Genomic DNA, 21963 nt, shown 5'->3' on the forward strand with positions numbered 1-21963 from the left:
TAATAGTATACCATGTAAGAAAGGAATATCTGAAAATGATTGTACAGAATGTTAAATGTCAAAATGATTGTACAGAATGTTAAATGTCAAGCTCAGGAGTTTTGACTTTATTTTGTAATAAATGGAAAGACAGAAAAGTTTTCCAAGGGATAACAATGAAAACTGTCCTTCATAATTATTAATCTGGCAGAAATGTGCAAGTTGGACTGGAAAGACATAGAATGAAATTAAGAGTGTAGAAAGATTAGAAGGCTTAAAATAGCACGTCAGAATTAATGACAACCTTAATGGGAATGGGAAAGAATACAGATGTTGAAGAAGCAGAAATGTAGATTTTGATATGAGAGACTCAAAATTAATAAAAGTTTTGAGCCTTTTACAATATACTAGAATGATGATGCCATTAATAAGGATGGAGAAACATCATAGAACTAGTTTTCCGATTTTATTTTGGAAATATAAGACAATAAATTTAAATTTTTTTTTCACAAAATATTTAAGGTGCTTAAGGACATTTTTCTTTCTCAGCTTAGCTTGCAGCAACTTGATGTGGAATCTCAGCTCCCGCACCAGGGACTGAACCAGGGCTGCAGCCTTGAAAACGCTGAATCCTAACTACTAGACCACCAGGGAACCCCCCCTGCCCCCTTTTTTCCTTAAGAACATTTTTTTCTCACTTATGTCAATTTTTATTGTTATATATTCCAGATTATTCTATTTAGTTAACTTTTTAAAATCTTTTTTTTTTCATTATTATTTAAGTGTAGTTGATTTACAATGTTGTGTCCTCTAAAAAAAATTTTTGCAGAGAGATTCAACAGGAAACTGGAAATGTTGTCTGGAACCAAAGACAAAGAGGCTAAAGATGCCCTCACCCAAAGTGACTGTGAGCCACTTAAGGGCAAAAATTTGTGTTATATAGTATCTTTTTTCTGATGCTAAGCATGGTTTCTGCCATGTGGTAGGTGCTCAACAAATGCTTGATGAATTTAACTAAATTTGGGCATTATTTATATAAACCTAATTGTTAAGGCAGATGAAAGCCTTAGGAGAGAGAATATAGAAATAAGTAGATGATAAAAATCTGTCACCATACAAGGAGTTAGAGAAGGGCCAATAGACGAACTAAAAGGTACAACCAGGAGAAAATAATAGGGTCAGGGAAGTGCATTATCATAGAGTTCAGGTAGAAGAAAGTGTCAAGAAAAAAAGAATAACCAGGGGGTTCCCTGGTAGTTTATCAGTTAGGGATCCTGCATTGTCACTGCTGTGGCTCAGGTCACTGCCATGAGGGTTGATCCCAGGCGTGAGATGAATAACCAGCATTGTCAAATGCTAAAAGAGATCAACATGACTAAGGATTGAGAGCTACCAAATTTGATGATTATGTGAAACTTTATGATCTGTGAAAAAGCAGTTTCAGGACAATACTAACAAACTGGAATTATGAGAGGTCAAATTGAAAGGATAGATAATTTTCAAATAGAAATAAATTCATTTATTTAAAAAACAAATCCAAAAAAAACCATAAAAACCCAACAACACAAGATTATGGTCTAGGTTATGAAGAGCTTTCCAAAGAGACTTATTCTCTTGGGCATCTCTTGTTGATTGTGATATGAATGACCACAGAAAAGGAGCTCTAATTTAATGTCTCAAACTGATACTACAAGCCTTCAGCATAGTACTACCAGCAATGTATACTATAAGGAAGCATTTAGATACAATTAAATTTTCTTTTGGAAAAGTATTCAAGGTACTTTACCTATTTCCACCTCAGTGAGACAGTTATCCATCTTCTTAAGTATGTTGTCCATCTGGTCTATCCTTATCTGAAGTTTCTCCCTCTCATTCTAAACATACAATTTTACAGACTGTCAAGTTAAACCTCCAAACAAAACATTGTAACATTAAAAATGGTTCAAATTGCTAACATAACTGCTGTGTCTATATCATGAACAGACAAATCTTAAAATGAAGATCAAAGATTCAAGTCTGGTCTTAAATTTTTTTTTCTTTTATTTTTAAAAAAGGCTTCATAACAGATTATGGGAGTTTCTGCTGTGGCACAGTGGGTTAAGGATCTGGCATTAGTGCAGCTGTGGCATAGATCATAGGTCCAGCTCGGATTTGATCCCTAGCCTAGGAATTTCCACATGCCATGGGGACAGCCAAGAGGAAAAAAAAAGCCTTCATAACAGATTAATATAAATTCATTTTTGTACTTTCCTTTATTTCAGCATTTTCATGTAACATAAGCTGCTAATATACATTAAAAAAAAAAAAAAAAAGATTTCAGAAGTCTCCAGTGTGGCTCAGCAGAAATGAACCCAACTAGTATTCTCGAGGATGTGGCCCCATTCAGTGGGTTAAGGATCCAGCACTGCAGTGAGCTGCAGTATAGGTTACAGACAAGGCTTGGATCTGGAGTTGCTATGGCTCTGGCGTAGGCCAGTGGCTGCAGCTCTGATTTGACCCCTAGCCTGAGAACTTTCATATGCCACACCTGCAGCACCTCCCCCTAAAAAAAAGATTTCATAAAAAATATTGTATGCCCGAACATGGGAAACACTGGTCAAATATAATTATAGCATTTTTTTCCTTTTAGACTAGAAAAAAAATTTTCTGACCTTAGATTATAATATGCTAGCTATTATATTTCTCCAAAAGGGGGACACACCATGTAATATTTCCCAGACTTATTTACCAATGTAAAGTTTTTTTTTTGCAGGAACTTTCTTAAAAGATGATCATTTTGGGAAATGCTACTTTATTTTTATTTCTTCTATTTATTATTTTTTCTGTGGCACGTGGAAGTCCCCAGGCCAAGGACTGAACCCTTGCCACAGCAGCAACCCAAGCCACTGTGGTGATAACGCCAGATCTCTAACCTGCTGCACTAGAAGAGAACTCCAGGAAATGTTACCTTAAATACATGAACACGCATATATAACCAAGTATGGACTATGGGGAAGATACTACTACACCATAGTCCTTAGCACTGGAATATCAAAATCCTATAGTTTTATTTCACTATGTAAAATATAGATAACAAATGAGATGAGGCGTAGAGCCATATTAGTAAATATATTGTAGAATTACTGAGGATGCCAGGATTTGCTACTTTTCATAAACTGAACCCCATGTCTAATGAATAATTTTTAAGTTTTTTGTTTATTTTTTTTATTTTTTGTTTTTCAGGGCCACAATTGCAGAATATATGTTTCTAGGCTAGGGGTTGAATTAAAGTTGTAGCTGCCGGCCTATGCCCGCAGCCACAGCAACGTAGTGTGTGAGCTGCATCTTCGACCTGCACCACAGCTCACGTAACACAGAGCGAGGCAAGGAATCAAACCCACGTCCTCGTGGATACTAGTCAGGTTCGTTACCACCATGTCACCATGGGAACTCCATTTTTTTTTTGCTTTTTAGGGTCGCACCCGCAGCATATGGAGGTTCCCAGGCTAGGGGTCCAATTGGAACTACAGCTGCCGCCTACACCACAGCCACAGCAATACAGGATCCGAACCACATCTTCGACCTACACCACAGCTCATAGCAACACCAGATCCTTAACCCACTGAGAAAGGGCAGGGATCGAACCCACAACCTCATGGTTACTAGTTGTTTCCACTGCGCCACGATGGCAACTCCAGGAACTCTAATTTTTAGGTTTTGGCCCAACTCTCATTCACATGTCTCCTAAGGAACATTCATCATATTCCACAACCACTATGAAGTAATTATAATAGCTAAGCTCTTAAGTGTCTCGAATTACCTGAGCCGATTGTACCAGCTTGCTGTATAGAGCCACTTTTCCTTGATGAGTGAAGATTTTAGTTATCTTGGTAAAACGTGATTTTATTTTGTTCAGGTGAGTGCCAAAGGCCTTGAGCTGTAAGGCAAAGTTAAAGACTATAATTCATTAAAACAAATGAGTTAGAAAAGGCAAATAGGGAGTTCCCGTCGTGGCGCAGTGGTTAACGAATCCGACTAGGAACCATGAGGTTGCGGGTTCAGTCCCTGCCCTTGCTCAGTGGGTTAACGATCCGGCGTGGCCGTGAGCTGTGGTGTAGGTTGCAGACGCGGCTCGGATCCCGCGTTGCTGTGGCTCTGGCGTAGGCCGGTGGCTACAGCTCCGATTCAACCCCTAGCCTGGGAATCTCCATATGCCGCGGGAGCGGCCCAAGAAATAGCAACAACAACAACAGACAAAAGACAAAAAAGACAAAAGACAAAAAAAAAAGAAAAAAAAGAAAAAAAAAGAAAAGGCAAATAGTCTGAGAAGGCTGGTTGAACTGCCACATGCTAAGCTATGCCCATTCTAGACTCTGATTCTTTTTTTTTTTTGTCTTTTTGCCATTTCTTGGGCCGCTCCTGCGGCATATGGAGTTTCCCAGGCTAGGGGTCTAATCAGAGCTGTAGCTGCCAGCCTAAGCCAGAGCCACAGCAACGCTGAATCCGAGCCGCGTCTGTGACCTACACCACAGCTCACGGCAACACCGGATCCTTAACCCACTGAGCAGAGCCAGGGATTGAACCCACAGCCTCATGGTTCCTAGTCGGATTCATTAACCACTGCGCCATGACGGGAACTCCTAGACTCTGATTCTTAAGGCTTCTAATTTGCCAATTTAACTCCATTGAATAATTAAAGAAGAGAAACAAAGATTTCAATTTTGATTCCTTTTTTTTTTTTTGGTCTTTTTGTCTTTTCTAGGGCCGCACCTGAGGCATATGGAGGTTCCCAGGCTAGGGCTCTAATGAGAGCTACAGCTGCCAGCCACACCATAGCCACAGCAATGCCAGATCCAAGCCACATCTGCAAACTACACCACAACTCAAGGCAACGCCAGATCCTTAACCCACTGAGCGAGGCCAGGGATTGAACCTGCAACTTCATGGTTCCTAGTTGGATTCATTCACCACTGAGCCATGACAGGAACTCCTGATTCCTTCTTTTAATTAATTTATATTACAAATTAGAAAATGACAGGTTTTTAGCTAATAAAACCTTTACATATATTAGGATAAATATAAATTGAGTTCCTTATTATTTAATTAATCTATTCTCCATCTATCTAAGTGAAAGGCAAATAAGAATGAGGGAACTCTAAATAAATTTCAAATATATTTCATATATTAAATTGATCACTTAGTGTTTAAAAAGATTATATATTAACAATGACTCATATATAATAAAACCTTGTTAACATTACATCTGAGAAGTAAATTAAATACTCATCACTAATTATCAAGTAACAATTACTAGTTTCACAATAAACATTGTTCAAAATGTCTATACTGATTCCATTCAGAAAACGAAACAAAAGTACCTCCTCATCAGAGCAGTGTCTCATTTTTTCCCACAGGTTCCTATTTACATCAGTCAACAGTTTATCTTGGTTCAGTGCAGAAAGCTTTAATCTGAAATACAAAAAAGTTAATTAGCATGGAGTTCAGAATTTAGCTATAATGAATCAACTTGGATCTGTAAGCGTACTTAATTTAATTTTTCCTAGTTCTTTTCTACATTAAGTAGGGAATTCACTCAGAAACAGTAGCCAGCCTGATTTGTTCTTTTTCTTTTTTTCACTTTTTTTTTTTTTGAGAGCCCCACCAGCAGCATTTGGAAGGTCCCAGGCTAGGGGTCTAATTGGAGCTACAGCTGCCAGCCTACACCCCACAGCCACAGCAAACAGGGATCCGAGGTTCGTCTTCGACCTACACCACAGCTTACAGCAATGTCAGATCCTTAACCCACTGAGCAAGGCCAGGGATTGAACCCATATCCTCATGGATCCTAGTCGGGTTCATTAACTGCTGAGCTGTGAAGAGAACTCCCGTACCAGCCTGATTATTTCAACACTGTAGAACAGTTCTAGGATGTTATGATTCAAAAATGTCTCTGCCAAATAGAAATCTCATCCTCCAAAATGAAAAAAAATTTTTGTCTTTTTTGGGGCTGCAACCGAGGCATATGGAAGTTCCCAAGCTAAGGGTTCAATCAGAGCTACAGCTGCCAGCCTACACCACAGCAACTCAGCATCCAAGCTGCGTCTGCAACCTACATCACAGCTCATGGCCACAATGGATCCTTCACCAACTAAGCAAGGCCAGGGATCGAACCCAGGTCCTCATGGATACCACTTGGGTTCGTTAACCACTGAACCATGATGGGAACTCCAAAGTGAAAATATGTTGCTTATAAAGAATCCTCAGAGTTCCCATTGTGGCGCAATGGTTAACGAATCCGACTAGGAACCATGAGGTTGCGGGTTTGGTCTCTGGCCTTGCTCAGTGGGTTGGGGATACGGCATTGCCGTGAGCTGTGGTGTAGGTTGCAGACGCGGCTCGGATCCTGCGTTGCTGTGGCTCTGGTGCAGGCCGGTGGCTACAGCTCTGATTGGACCCTTAGCCTGGGAATCTCCATATGCCATGGGAGCGGCCCAAGAAAAGGCAAAAAGGCAAAAAGACAAAAAAAAAAAGAATCCTCAAGGCCTGCAAATGCATAATTATTCAAAGTTATAGCTTTTATTTTAAGTAAAAGTTCCAATTCAGTTCAAAGTCTTATCTCACCTTTATAAGAATAGCATTTAAAAAAAGCAGCAATGCTATTTATTAGTCTCTTGTTAATAAGCAGAGGAAATAAATTTTTATCAGATGATCTTATATTCATGCACATAGGTGCAAAATCAAACAGTAGAGCACATTTAACAGACCTCATTGTATGCAAGATCTACTTATTTCATTCAAAACAAAACATTCTCAGACAAATCTTGAGACATCCAACTCTTTTAAACAACATGAAGATAAGAAATCTGTCTTGTTCATGATGAACCTCAGGACTTAGTACAGAGGCACATAGTAGGTGGTTCATATTTATTTGTTTAATAAACAAACCAGAATCAGGCAAATCAAATCTTCAGGACTTTAACAGCATCATAAATTTCTAGTTTTAAAGCTACTTAACTCCTTGAATTTTAATTTAAATTTTTAATTTTTTTAAATTTTTTGTCTTTTTGTCATTTCTTGGGCCACTTCTGTGGCATATGGAGGTTCCCAGGCTAGGGGTCGAATCAGAGCTGTAGCCACTGTCCCACGCCAGAGCCACAGCAACGCAGGATCCGAGCCGCGTCTGTGACCTACACCACAGCTCACGGCAACGCCGGATCCTTAACCCACTGAGTGAGGCCAGGGACCGAACCCGCAACCTCATGGTTCCTAGTCGGATTCGTTAACCACTGTGCCACGATGGGAACTCCATCCTTTTAACTTAATTTATTGAGGTAACAATGGCTTATAATATGTAAGTTTCATGTATACATTATATTTTGATATTGCTCACCACCAAAAGCTTTAAAAATGATTCTTAAGAGTTATTCTATTTATTTTCAGTTTGTAAGATTCAACTTTAGTTCAGCAATTCTAGGTAAGTATGATATAAACATTATTTTGGGTTGCAAGTTCTGATTTATCTGCGAGAATCTGGATATACCTAATTTGTACTCTGCAGCATCTACTTATACCAAACCACTAAGCTTAGTCTGAGTAAACCATATACTTTTATAAATGTAAATTAAGGGCAAATGTGATAAAATCATGAACTTAAAGGCAATCATAGTTTAGGCACATATAAATCTCTAAAGGGTACTATCTTCTTTTAAAGATTTTTTTTTTTTGCAATCAGTTTGTTATCATAACCTAATAATTATTGTTTATTAAGGACCTACTCTTTGCTAAGAATGGCATGAAAACTTTTCATATACACTATTTCTACTGTTCATTTCTCCCTACTGAGTAGCTATTAATACCCTCAATTGACAGATGTGGAAATGAGGGTTAAATGACTTACATAAGGTTATATAGCTAATGCTATCCAAGAATGAACTTCCATCTGACTACAAAGCTCTTTCCCACATTCCATATGACACTGCCAATTAATGCTGTCAGTTTTTCCTATGCCAGTGTTACTCTAGTCAAACCCCGGCACACAAATTATTCACCCATCCAACAAAACATAAAAAAATGAAAACTTTCATACTCTTCAATCTTCTGGCGAAGAGCTTCACAATCTTCTCTATAAATCTGTATCTTGGGCCGGTAAACACATTGACTTAACATCAGGTCTTCTGGAGTAGGTGGTGTGTTTACAGTAAACTGGAAAAAAAAAAAAAAAAATCCCTCAAAAGCAGTATTTTGAGGACAAAACATTGTTCAAGAACGGTTTCAAGTCTGATTGCCTATTTTTATTTATTTATTTATTTTTCTTCTAAAGGCTGCAGCTACAGCATATGGAGGTTCCCAGGCTAGGGGTCGAATCAGAGCTGCAGCTGTCAGACTACACCACTACCACAGCAACGCAGGATCCAAGGTGCGTCTGCAACCTACACCGCAGCTCGTGGTAACACTGAATGCTTAACCCACTGAGCAAGGCCAGGGATTGAACACATGTCCTCATTGATACTAGTCAGGTTTGTTAACCACTGAGTCCTGATGGGAACTCCTCAGAGTGCCTATCTGTAAAAATTATACAGGAATTCTGTAGTGGCGTAGCAGAAATGAATCCAACTAGGAACCATGAGGTTTCAGATTCGATCCCTAGCCTCGCTCAGTGGGTTAAGGATCTGGCGTTGCTATGAACTGTGGTGTAAGTCACAGACTCGACTCGGATCTGGTGTTGCTGAGGCTCTGGTGTAGGCCAGGAGCAACAGCTCCGACTGGATCCCTAGCCTGGGAACCTTCATATGCCCCAGGTGCAGCCCTAAAAACACAAAAGAAAAAATAAATAAATAAATAAATAATATACAAAGAAAAATTGGAAAAATTCCAATTTTTTTGTTTTTGGGTTTTTTTTACAGATGAACCAGAAGCATATGGAAGTTCCCAGGCTAGGGGCTGAACTGGACCTGCAGCTGCAGGCCTATGGCAAGGCAGGATTCAAGCTTCATCTGCAACCTACAGTGCAGCTTTCGGCAATGCCATATCCTTAACCCACTGAGCAAGGCCAGGGATTGAACATGTGTCCTCACAGAGACAACATCAGGTCCTAATTAACCTGCTGAGCCATAATGGACACTCCCAAAAACTGTTAAGCTACTAGTTGGAACCTGAAATCAAGTCTCTGAGGTCAAAGTCCATTTCTTTTTTTTTCCTCTCTCTCTCTTTTTTTTTTTGTCTTTTTGCCATTTCTTTGGCCACTCCCGGGGCATGTGGAGGTTCCCAGGCTAGGGGTCTAATTGGAGCTGTAGCCACCAGCCTACGCCAGAGCCACAGCAACACGGAATCCGAGCCGCGTCTGTGACCTACACCACAGCTCACGGCAACGCCGGATCCCCAACCCACTGAGCAAGGCCAGGGACTGAACCCGCAACCTCATGGTTCCTAGTTGGATTCGTTAACCACTGCACCAAGACGGGAACTCCCCAAAGTCCATTTCTCATAGATGTTGACAGAAACTGGATGTTTCACACAAAGTACTGAAAATGATTTGAAAATGACTAGATGTTAACTTGTCAATTATACTTTGATAAAGCTGGGGAAGGGGGAGGAAAATGGCTACATAATATTCTTATAATATCAATACCTGAAAATTCAAATTTACCAGGAGCCTCTTCATTAAAGGAAAGAAAAAAGATGCCAATTTCCCAGATTATCCTTTTCTATTCTCTTTCTCTATTCCTGATCCTTACTTCTATCCTAGGTTGTACTCAAACTTTTCTGGCATATGTAAAGTAAGGCAGTAAAAATTTGGTTATTTTAAAACAGTCTTGGAGTTCCCATCATGGTGCAGCAGAAATGAATCCGACTGGGAACCATGAGGTTGCAGGTTCAATCCCTGGCCTTGCTCAGTGGGTTAAGGATCCAGCGTTACATGAGCTGTGTGGTGTTGCAGACGTGCCTCGGATCTGGCGTTGTTGTGGCTCTGGCATAGGCTGACAGCCACAGCTCTGATTAGACCCCAGCCTGGAAACCTCCATGTTGCGGGTGCGGCCCTAAAAAAGACAAAAGACAAACAAACAAACAAACAAACTATATATATAAATATATATATATATATTCATTTATAAAGGTCTTATAGCTCTAATACTATCACTTTTGGATGTCCTTGAAGTAACTGCAAAAACCAAGTCAGCTCATTCCAAATAAAAATCAAACTAAACAGGAGTTCCTGTCGTGGCGCAGTGGTTAATGAATCTGACTACGAACCATGAGGTTGAGAGTTCGATCCCCAGCCTTGCTCAGCGGGTTAAGGATCTGGCGTTGCCATGAGCTGTGGTGTAGGTTGCAGACATGGCTCAGATCCCGAGTTGCTGTGGCTCTGGTGTAGGCTGAAGACTACAGCTCCGATTCAACCCCTAGCCTGGGAACCTCCATATGCCGTGGGAAGTGGCCCTGGAAAAGGCAAAAAGACGACAACAACAACAACAAGTCAAACTAAACAATATCCCACAACTGTCCATTATTCATAGGCAGTGTGGCACAGAACAAATTGTTTTACCACTATGCTTTGGTCTTCTTATCTATAACATGGGCACAAAATTAACCAACCTATTAAGATTAAAGTAAAAACTGTATTTATTTTATTTATTTTCTTTTTTCGTCTTTTGTCTTTTTAGGGCCGCACCTGTGGCACATGGAGGTTCCCAGGCTAAGGGTTGAATCGGAGCTATGGCCTCGGGCCTACATCACAGCCACAGCAACGTAGGATCCAAGCTGCGTCTGAGACCTACACCACAGCTCACGGCAATGCCGAATCCTTAACCCACTGAGCAAGGCCAGGGATCAAACTTGCAACCTCATGGTTCCTAGTCAGATTCATTAACCACTGAGCCTAGACGGAAACTCCAAGTTGTATTTATTTTAAAGGTACCAAAGCTCAGGGCCTGCTAAAGTAATATAACAAATGTTAGTTTCCTTTCATTCTCCCTTTTTAGTTGATAAAATAAAAGGAAATATGAATGAAGTTTTAATCTGCTTTCTCTATCTATAACAAGCTTTCCAACAGATGTGCTAAGAAAGTATAAAGTGCTAAAAGCAAAACAAACAAAAAAAGTGCTAAGAGCAACTATAATTGAAGTATTTTTTAGGCTAAATTTATAAGCAAAAATCAAAGCTCAATGCTTCTCAAAAAGAAATGGCCAACAACTGGAGTTCCCATTGTGGCGCATCGGAAACAAATCCAACTAGCATCAATGAGAAAGCGGGTTCAATCCCTGGCCTTGCTCAGTGGGTTGAAGGGTCTGGCATTGCCGTGAGCTGTGGTTTAGGTCGCAGACATGGCTCAGATCCTTTGTTGCTGTGGCTATGGTGTAGACCAGAAGCTGTAATTTCAATTTTGACATTAGCCTGGGAACTTCCATATGCTGCAGATATGGCCCTAAAAAGCCAAAAAAATAAATAAATAAATAAATAAAGAACAAAAGAAAGAAATGGCAACACTAGATTTCTTTCTTTCTTTTTTGATCTGAGGCATGTAGAAGCTCCCAGGCCAGGGATTAAACCTATGTCATAGCAGTGACAACACCAAATCCTTAACCACTAGGCCACCAGAGAACTCCAGATTTTCTCAAAGAAATCAAGCCTCCTTGGGAAATTGTCTGATTGTCCTTCATAGAGGAGCCAAATACTTGATAAAGGAATATTTCTCTTTATATTAGTATTTGGACAAGAAATGAAAAAAAACTAAGAAAACTAGGATATCATTATTTTACAAGTCCCAATGAATTACTAGATAGTGATCTTTTTTTGCCACACCTGCACCCTGCAGAAATTCCCAGCAACAGCAGTGACAACATCATATCCTCAACATGCAGAGACACTGGAGAACTCACAGGTAGTGATTATTAATGGATGATCATCACATCATCACCAGATATTATCTCCTGATGGAAGTACAGATATAAAGTAAACTTGAAAAACAAATCATCTGATTAAACCTCTACCAATTACAAAAAATACAAAAAACAGAGGAATACATTGAAATGAAAGTTTGAATATGCACAGTGGACAAAATTTGTACTTACCACTGGATAGAAAACCTGGTTTCAACATAAAAAAAAAAGAGAGAGAAAGAGAAATACAGAAGAGGACCTTATACTTTAAAAGACAATTGAGAGAGAAAGCTACCAACTGTTTAAAATGTTTGGACTTCACTCAAAAAGATACATGTGCCCCAATGTTCACTGGAGCACTATATACAATAGCCAAGACGTGGAAGCAACCTAAATATCCATCGACAGAGGAGTGGATGAAGAAGATGTAGCACATATACATATAGAATATTACTCAGCCACAAAAGGAATGAAATAATGGCATTTGCAGCAATGTGGATGGACCTAGAAATTAGCATGCTAAGTGAAGTTAGTCAGTCACAAACATCATATGCTATCACATGTGGAATCTAAAAAAAGGATATAATGAACTTATTTCCAGAATAGAAACAGACTCACAGACTTTGAAAAACTTATGGTTACCAAGGGAGATAGGTTGGGGGTAAGGGATGGAAATGTTCTAAAATTAGGTTGTGATCATGGCTGTACAGGTATAAAAATAATAAAACTCACTGAATTAAAAAATGTCGGGGAGTCCCTGTCTTAGTGCAGTGGAAACGAATCCGACTAGGAACCATGAGGTTGCGGGTTCAAGCCCTGGCCTCGCACAGAAGGTTAAGCATCCAGCATTGCCGTGAGCTGAGGTGTAGGTCACAGATGTGGCTTGGATCTGGCATTGCTGTGGCTGTGGCATAGGCCAGCGGCTACAGCTCCAATTAGACTCCTAGCCTGGGAACCTCCATGAGCCGCGGGTATGGCTCTAGAAAAGACAAAAAAAAAAAAATTAAAGAAATAGAAAAAAATTTTTCCCCTGTGATGAGAACTCTTGGATTTGCTCTTATAACAACTTTCTTATATGACATACAACAGTTTTAATTATATTTATCAAGTTGTACCTTCTATCCCTAGTACTTATTTATCTTACAATTGGAAGTTTGTATCTTTTCACTGCCTTGATCCAATTCCCCTTCTTTTCACCCATCCCCTTACCCCGCCTCTGGTAACTCCAAATCTGATCTCTTTCTTTCTTTCTTTTTTTTTTTTATTATCTTTTTGCCCTTTCTAGGACTGCTCCCGCGGCATATAGAGGTTCCCAGGCTAGGGGTTGAATCGGAGCTGTAGCCACCGGCCTACGCCAGAGCCACAGCAACACCAGATCCGAGCCACGTCTGCAACCTACACCACAACTTGGCAATGCCGGGTCCTTAACCCACTGAGTGAGGCCAGGGATCGAACCTGCAACCTCATGGTTCCTAGTCAGATTCGTTTCCGTGTGCCACGACGGGAACTCCCTGATCTCTTTTATGAGTTTATTTTTGAAATAAAATTGACCTTCAACACTATTATTAGTTCTTATTACACAATACAGTGATTTGATATTTCTATATAGAACCTTTGCTGGGGCTGCCAGCCCAGCTCCCGCAAACACATATATGGGTGCTGTACATTTGTCTATGAGGGCTGCTACTCATCCCCCACCTGTCTCAAGAAGACTATCCCCAGTTCCCCTCTAAAAGAAACTCACGGGAGTTCCCACTGTGGCTCAGCAGACTCTGACTAGTATCCATCACGACGTCGGTTTGATCCCTGGCCTCTCTTGGTGGGTTAAGGTACTGGTGTTGTCATGAGATGCAGTGTAGGTCACAGATGCATTTCAGATCCCGCGTTGCTGTGGCTGCAGCATAGTCTGGTGGCTACAGTTCCAATTTGACCCCTAGCCTGGGAACCTCCATATGCCATAGGTGTGGACCTTTGGGAAAAAAAAAAAAAAAATTTAAAGGAGAGTCCGTCATGGCTAAGCAGTTAACGAACCTGACTAGCATCCATGAGGATCCAGGTTTGATCCCTGGCCTCCCTCAGTGGGTCAAGGATCCGGTGCTGCCATGAGCTGTGGTGTAGGTTGCAGACGTGGCTCGGATCTGGCGTTGCTGTGGTTGTGGAGGAGGCCAACAGCTGTAGCTCCGATTTGACCCCTAGCCTGGGAATCTCCATGTGCCTTGGGTGTGGCTCTAGAATGACTACACGCACACACACACATAAACAAATAAAAAATTATAAAAATTAAAAAAAAAAAAAAAAGACTCACAGTCATCCAAGTCCTGGAACAGATAGAAGCCCATAGCTGTGAACCTCATTTTCTATGACCCATGCATACTCCATTTCTTTGTCCTTTCTCTACTTTGGGATTTTAAAATTTCTTTCCTGATACATCATGAACTCCCTTATCATCTTGATGGGTCTGCTCCCAGAAGTATTCCCCTAGCACTGCCTCCTCCTGAACTCTGCAAGGCCTGAGACGAAAGAGGAAAACTCATACCCTTAAAGATTAGCCCTCTTCTGGAGTTCCTGTTGTGGCTCAGTGGTTAACAAATCCAACCAGGAACCATGAGGTTGTGGGTTCAATCCCTGGCCTTGCTCAGGGGGTTAAGGATCCGGCATTGCCATGAGCTGTGGTGTAGGTCGCGGCGGCAGCAGCTCCAATCCGGCATTGCTGTGGCTGTGGTGTAGGCTGACGCCTAGAGCTCCAATTGGACCCTAGCCTGGGAACCTCCATATGCTGTGGAAACGGCCCTAGAAAAGGCAAAAAAAAGACAAAAAAAAAAAGATTAGCCCTCTTCCACTCTACCAGCATCCTCTTTGTTCCTCCTTTTCCCCTGTGCTTTCTCTGGTCCTTAGGTTACTCTTTCTGCTTTTCCTAAGAAGGGTGTAGACTCTAAATGCATATCAAGGCACCTTTCTACTCCCCATCTACAGCTGAGGCAAGGAGATGCTAGTGAGAAGCGGCACTATGTTGATAAGAATGATGAGGTTGGAGTTCCCGTCGTGGCGAAGTGGTTAACGAATCCAACTAGGAACCATGAGGCTGTGGGTTCAATCCCTGGCCCTGCTCAGTGGGTTAAGGATCCGGCGTTGCCGTGAGCTGTGGTGTAGGTCACAGATGCGGCTTGGATCTGGTGTTGCTGTGGCTCTGGTGTAGACCAGTGGCTACAGCTCCGATTTGACCCCTAGCCTGGGAACCTCCATATGCCGCAGGAAGTGGCCCTAGAAAAGGCAAAAAGACCAAAAAAAAAAAAAAAAAGAATGATGAGGTTGGGGATGCATGACTATCTTCCCAGTTTCCATCTTTGACTTACTTCTCACATTTAGATACATAATCCTCCTGCAACTGATTTTTCTCTAAACAGCTTTATTGAGATCTAATTTCTACATCCTATAATTCGCCCACTGAAATATACAACTAAACGATTTAAAAATATATTAACAGGGTTGTACAACATCAATCAAAAGCTAATTTTAGAGCATTTTCATTCCCCTAAAAGAAATTTGATACCAATTATCTGTCATTTCCCATTCTCCTCCAGTCCCATCCCAGCCCCAAATAACCATTAAGCAGTTCACTTTCTGGCTATTAATAATGCTCATGTACAAGTTTTTGTGAGGATATATGTATTCAGTTCTTTTGGGTATATGCCTTGAAGCAGAACTGCTGGATCATATTATAATTTTGTTTAACTTTTTCAGGAAATATCCAACTGTTTTCTAAAGTGGCTACATCATTTTCTGTCCTACCAGCGATATATGAAAATTCCAATTTCTCCACATCCTTGCCAATACTTATTTTCTATCTTTCTGACTACAGTTATCCTATCAGGTGTGAAACAGTAACTATTTCATTTTTTTATTTTTAGGGCCACACATGTGGCATATAGAGGTCCCCAGGCTAGGGGGTCAAATTGGAGCTGCAGCTGCTGACCTATGCCACAGCAACACAGGATCCAAGCTATATCTGTGACCTACACGATAGCTCACGGCAATGGTGGATCCTTAACCCACAAAATGAGGCCAGGGATAGAACCCAAATCCTCACGGATGCTAGTAGGGATACTAGTTTGTTACTGCTGAGCCACAAAAGGAACTCCTCAACTCATTTTAATTTGCATTTTCTTAATGACTAATGATGCTGAACATGATTTGTTTTTTGGTCATATGCATATTTTCTTTTTTTTTAAATTTTTATTTACTTATTTACTTATTTTTGCTTTTTAGGGCCACATCTGCAGCATATGGAGGTTCCCAGGCTAGGGGTCCAATCGGAGGTACAACTGCCAGCCTATACCACAGCCACAGCAATGCAGGATCTGAGCCGCATCTGTGACCTACACCACAGCTCATAGCAACACCCGATCCTTAACCCACTGAGCAAGGCCAGGAATCAAACCCACAACCTCATGGTTCCTTGATTCGTTTCTGCTCCACGATGAGAATTTCCATTCGCATATTTTCTTTGGAGAGATGTCTATTCTGATACTTTGAATATTTTTTATTTTTACTGATTTTTGTTTTCTCTTCAGGACCACACCTCTGGCATATGAAAGTTCCTGGGGCAAGGAGTTCCCACTGTGGCTCAGTGGAAGCAAATCTGACTGGTTTCTATGAGGATGCCAGTTCAATCCCTGGCCTTGCTCAGTGGGTTGAGGATCTACTGTTGCCATGAGCTTTGGTGTAGGGCGCAGACACAGCTCAAATCTCACATTGCTGTGGCTGTGGCCTACATCAGTAGCTCCGATTCCACCCCTAGCCTGGGAACTTCCATATGCCACAAGTGTGGGCCTAAAAAAGCAAAAAAAAAAAGAAAGTTCCCAGGTAGGGGTTGAATCAGAGCTGTAGTTGCTGGCCTATGCCACGGCCACAGTAACGCCAGATCCAAGCCACATCTGTGATCTACACAGCAGCTCATGGCACCACCAGATCCTTAACCCAAGTCCTCATGGATACTAGTTGGGTGTTACTGCTGAGCTACAACAGGAACTCTGTATATATCTTTATTTTGAAAAATGTTTATTAAAAACTTCTGCTATAGTTCTTTTTTTGTGTGTTTGTCTTTTCTTTTTAGGGCCGCACCCACAGCATATGGAGGTTCCCACACTAGGGGTCAAATCGGAGCTGTAGCTGCTGGTCTATGACACAGCAATGCCAGATCTGAGCCTCATCTGCGACTTATACCACAGCTCACAGCAATCCTGGATCCTTAACCCACTGAGCAAGGCCAGGGATCAAACCCACATCCGACATGGATACTAGTTTGTTAACCATTGAGCCGTCGTGACGAAAACTCCAGGTTTTTATAATAGGAAAATAATAGGAAAAAGCATGCATTCAGGAAAATGTATAAAAAACAAAATAGATGGCAAGAAATGACAACAAAAATTCACTTTTCAAAATTTGTGATTTTTTTTTTTTTCTTGCTTTTTAGGGTCTGCATATGGAAGTTCCCAGACTAGGGGTTGAACTGGAGCTACAGCTGCCGGCCTACCCTGCAGCCACAGCAACATCAGGTCCAAGCGTCGTCTGCAGCCTACACCACAGCTCAACGCAATGCCGGATCCTTGACCCATGGAGCAAGGCCAAGGATCGAACCCACTTCCTCATGGACACTAGCTGGGTTTGTTTCTACTGTGCCACAATGGGAACTCCACATGGTATTTAAAAAAAATCAATTTTTATGCTAACTCCAAATGTATCTTCTGTAGGACACTTTCTGTAGGAATTATGTGCTTCCTTAGATTCTTTTTTTGTTTTTTAATAAATGCTTGCTTTGATGTAGTTTAAAAAGCAAGTATAATATATTTTAACTAAGATAACTATTTTGCCAAGAAATTGAACTTACTTTGGCCGGGAGATTGCTCTGTCGGGGTTTCTGTATTAGAATGTGGACCTGAAGAAGTATAAAGAACTCCTTTATTGTTATTCTTCCATCTCTGAATTTCTGAGGAAAGAGAAAAAAAGTGTGCATTCAAGGTGAGGAGCTCATTTTGACAACAACCACTTCATTTGTTTCTAAATAGCTTAAAGTACTTTGCATATATTTGTGGAAATATTACCTAGATAGTTGTAGGCTACAGTTGAGCAGATTTTATCTAATATTCTTTCTTTCTTTTCCTTTTTTTGCTTTTTAGGGCCACACTCGTAGCATACGGAGGTCCCTAGGCTAGGGTTTGAATTAGAGTTATACCCATCGGCCTACGCCACAGTCACAGCAACAGCAACTCAGGATCCAAGCCGCGTCTTCAACCTACACCACAGTTTACCGCAACGCCAGATCCTTAACCCACTGAGAGAGGGCAGGGATCGAACCTACGTCCTCATGGACACTAGTCAGATTCATTTCTGTTGAGCATGACAGGAACTCCTAATATTATTTCTTAAGGTTATTCAGTAACAGTAGAATTGAGATCTCCCAATTGTGTTTTTTACTCCATATAATTAATTGCCATGTTGGGTCCTTATAAAAAAAAAAAACCCTAAAAACTAGTTTTATGTATATTTGAAATATTTCATAGTTTAGTTCAGTGAAAAATGTCTTTGGTAATTTGATAGGGATTGCACTGAATACATAAATTGCCTTGGGTAGTATAGCCAAAAATATTTCACATTAAAAAAATTAAACAAGAGAAAATAAAATTAGGAAATCAGTTGCGTTAGAAATGAGAAATATTTTAACATACCTCCATCAAGCTCTGCTCACAAACAGTATCTCTGAGAAACTGTGATTCTATCTGAGTACTGGGGTGTGCTAAAAGTAAAGCAAATTCAGGTGAAGAACAAGTCAAAATTAAACTTAATTTTAGTTACCTTTTAGGTTTATGTATATTTCATGCTTTTTTAAAATTTTCTTTTTATGGCTGCACCTGCACCATATGAAAATTCCCGGGCTAGGGGTCAAATCAGAGCTGCAGCTGCTGGCCTCTGCCACAGCCACAGCAATGCCACATCTGAGCCACATCTGCAACCAAAGCCACTGCTCACGGCCACACTAGATCCTTAACCCACTGAGCAAGGCCAGGGATCAAACCTGCATCCTCATGGATACTATGTTGGATTCTTAACCCCCTGGGCCACAGTGGGAACTCCTGGTTTGTGTTCTTAAAGCTATCTGGTAGGATCTTTTTGGAAAGATGGTTGTAAGGCAGGGTGTATTACAGTTTTAAGGCTCAATTTAATGTTTCTATACTAATTCAAAGCTTCTTAAGAAAATCACTTCTATAACATGACACTTCTCAGTTTATTAAAATAACTAAGAATTAAAAATAAACTATCATTTTACTTATCGACTATTTATAACTCGTAAAAAGCTATAACTTGTAAAAAGCTTATACAAATTTCAAATATCTCCTGAATTGAAATACATTTATTATTAGCCAGGTAAGCAGATGATTTCAATTATTTAGCCTTTTTGAAGGTCTTACTGCTAACGTCCAGAGAGGTCCCATCAGCTTTGATTGAATCCAGAGAACTGCTGCAACTAGATGGAGTCCTGCTCAGGCTTTTTATCAACACACTGTTAGCATTTTTATCTATATCCTCTTCAGCATGGTGATCAAAAATCTGAAATGATCAATAAATATCATAAGGATAAAGTCATAACACTATATACTTATGATTAAATGTTTGTTGAATGCTAAGAGAAACACTTTTTTTTTTTTGTCTTTTTAGGGTCACACCTATGCGGCATTATGGAAGTTCTCAGGCTAGGAGTCGAATCAGAGCTGTAGCTGCCAGCCTACATCACAGTCACAGCAACACCAGCATCCAAGCTGCATCTGCGATCACACCACAGCTCATGGGAGCACCAGATCCTTAACCGACTGAGCAAGGCCAGGGATTGAACCCCAGTCCTCTTGGGATCTTAGTCGGGTTCGTTACCCCTGAGCCATGACAGGAACTCCCAAGAGAAATACTTCTAACACAAAACTTATCCTCTGGTCATATAAAATACCTTAGTAGAGAATTAGAATAAATTACAGCCAAATTATTAGGCTTTTAGAGTTTGAAGTAATTTTATTTAAAAATATATAGAAATAGGGAGTTCCCGTCGTGGCGCAGTGGTTAACGAATCCGACTAGGAACCATGAGGTTGTGGGTTTGGTCCCTGCCCTTGCTCAGTGGGTTAACGATCCGGCGTTGCCGTGAGCTGTGGTGTGGGCTGCAGACACGGCTCGGATCCTGCGTTGCTGTGCCTCTGGCATAGGCCGGTGGCTACAGCTCCGATTCAACCCCTAGCCTGGGAACCTCCATATGCCGAGGGAGCGGCCCAAGAAATAGCAACAACAACAACAACAACAATAACAACAACAACAACAAATAAAAAGACAAAAAAAATATATATATAGAAATAAATAGAGCTCCTTATAAAGAAACTGTCAAGAAAATGAATCTGACAGAGTATTTAAAAACTTATTGATGTCTGATGGAAATTTCTGGAAAACACAATTTAGAGACAGTTCCATTAATACAGCATATTCTTCCTCACAGTTTTCTATTTCCTTTGTTTTGTTTTGTTTTCATTTCCTTTGTTTTTAACCATCTTACAAAAATGTTCATTTAAAAGCACCCTAGCTCCTTAAGAGTTCTGTGGGATACTGGTTTTTTCTTTTTGAAGTGGTTTCATTTCACCAGTAACTAAAACTGGAGTAAACCAAAAGAAGTAGATGAGAAAAACACTCCTCAAAGCTGTTTTTCATGTCTTATTAGCAGAAAGTCTTCAAAACAGAATTCTTAAAATTTCCAGTAGATATTGAATTCACTGAGATACTCAAAGGAAATGAAACTTATTAATGTCAACAAAGCTTCATTAATTCACTTTCATGTATTTGCCATTAAATCAATTTATTATATATATATATATATATATATATAGAAATAGCTTCAGGCATTATACTGCATAAGCAAATGGTTTCTCAGAGGTATTTAGGTTACAGCCAGATCCTATGAGCTACCAAATGTTGACCCATTCAATTACTCAACTACTGGCCACCAGGGTCAGGGCTACCACACTGCAAAAAACCAGAACAGAATAATGGTTGTATATGGTGGCCTGTCTAGAGTATAGAGAAGAAACATATTCCCAGGCTTTAGTACTTCCTTCCCCAGGGGATCAAGATTCCTTTGGCTGAAGTCAAATAAGTCATATGGTCCCTATCATTTTAACCAATTGACTTTATAGGCCGTATTTATCTGCCTACTTACGGTTTTAAGGACAATATCTAGAATGCATGCTCCATGAGAATAGATTTTTGTTTGTAAATTCCCACTGGTGCATTCCCAGGACTTAAACAGAACCTAGGACATATTAGACCCTCAAAAAATATTTATTAAACAAAATAATACAATAATAATAATAATAAATATTTATTATACAAAATAATAAAATTATATCTATGAAATAATTTTCATAGAAGCTACTCAGTTATAAATTTCATATTACCGATACTACTTTCAAAGTTTCACAGATGAACCATTTCCTCAGGGCCTCACCTTATGGAACCACTGAAATCATCCTCTAAGCTTACTTGGTTCTCAAAAGTGTTTAAACTTTGTCTATGAACTTATGATACTTCCTAATCTTTATTTCTCCACCTATAAAACAGTTTGAGTCATAGGTTGTATTCTCCCCAAGTTATCCAAATCATAGTGTTCCCTCAACATTAAAATTTTTTCTTTTTTTTTTGTCTTTTTGCCTTTTCTAGGGTCGCTCCCGCAGTATATGGAGGTTCCCAGGCTACGGGTCCAGTCGGAGCCAACCTACGCCACAGTCAGCAACTCGGGATCCAAGCCGCATCTGCAACTTATACCACAGCTCACAGCAACGCTGGATCCTTAACCCACTGAGCAAGGCCAGGGATTGAACCTGCAACCTCATGGTTCCCAGTCAGATTCATTCATCACTGAGCCATGTCGGGAATTCCTATGTCTTTTTAAATAAACACAAAATCTCATTTACTTCACTTTGAGATACTGGGCTTGATCTAGGCATTCTCCCTTCCTCAAAAGAAATGGACTCTCCCAGCTTCTATGTATCCTCATTAGCCAAGAAAATTCAGTCCAGCTTTTCTTTATGAAATTCACATCT

General features: G+C 40.2%; 1 protein-coding gene across 1 annotated transcript in view; it reads right to left on the minus strand.

Annotated features, from left to right (window-relative positions):
• KNL1 (kinetochore scaffold 1) overlaps positions 1–21963 on the minus strand; it is a 74467-nt gene that overhangs the window by 15894 nt on the left and 36610 nt on the right. Inside the window, 7 exon segments of the mRNA XM_047766701.1 lie at positions 1766–1853; positions 3779–3895; positions 5337–5427; positions 8045–8160; positions 17722–17820; positions 18560–18627; positions 19301–19439. Of these exon segments, the coding sequence (XP_047622657.1) occupies positions 1766–1853; positions 3779–3895; positions 5337–5427; positions 8045–8160; positions 17722–17820; positions 18560–18627; positions 19301–19439 (718 nt within the window).

The sequence above is a fragment of the Phacochoerus africanus genome, chromosome 2 (genome assembly GCF_016906955.1).
Source record: "Phacochoerus africanus isolate WHEZ1 chromosome 2, ROS_Pafr_v1, whole genome shotgun sequence".
Lineage (NCBI taxonomy): Eukaryota > Metazoa > Chordata > Mammalia > Artiodactyla > Suidae > Phacochoerus > Phacochoerus africanus.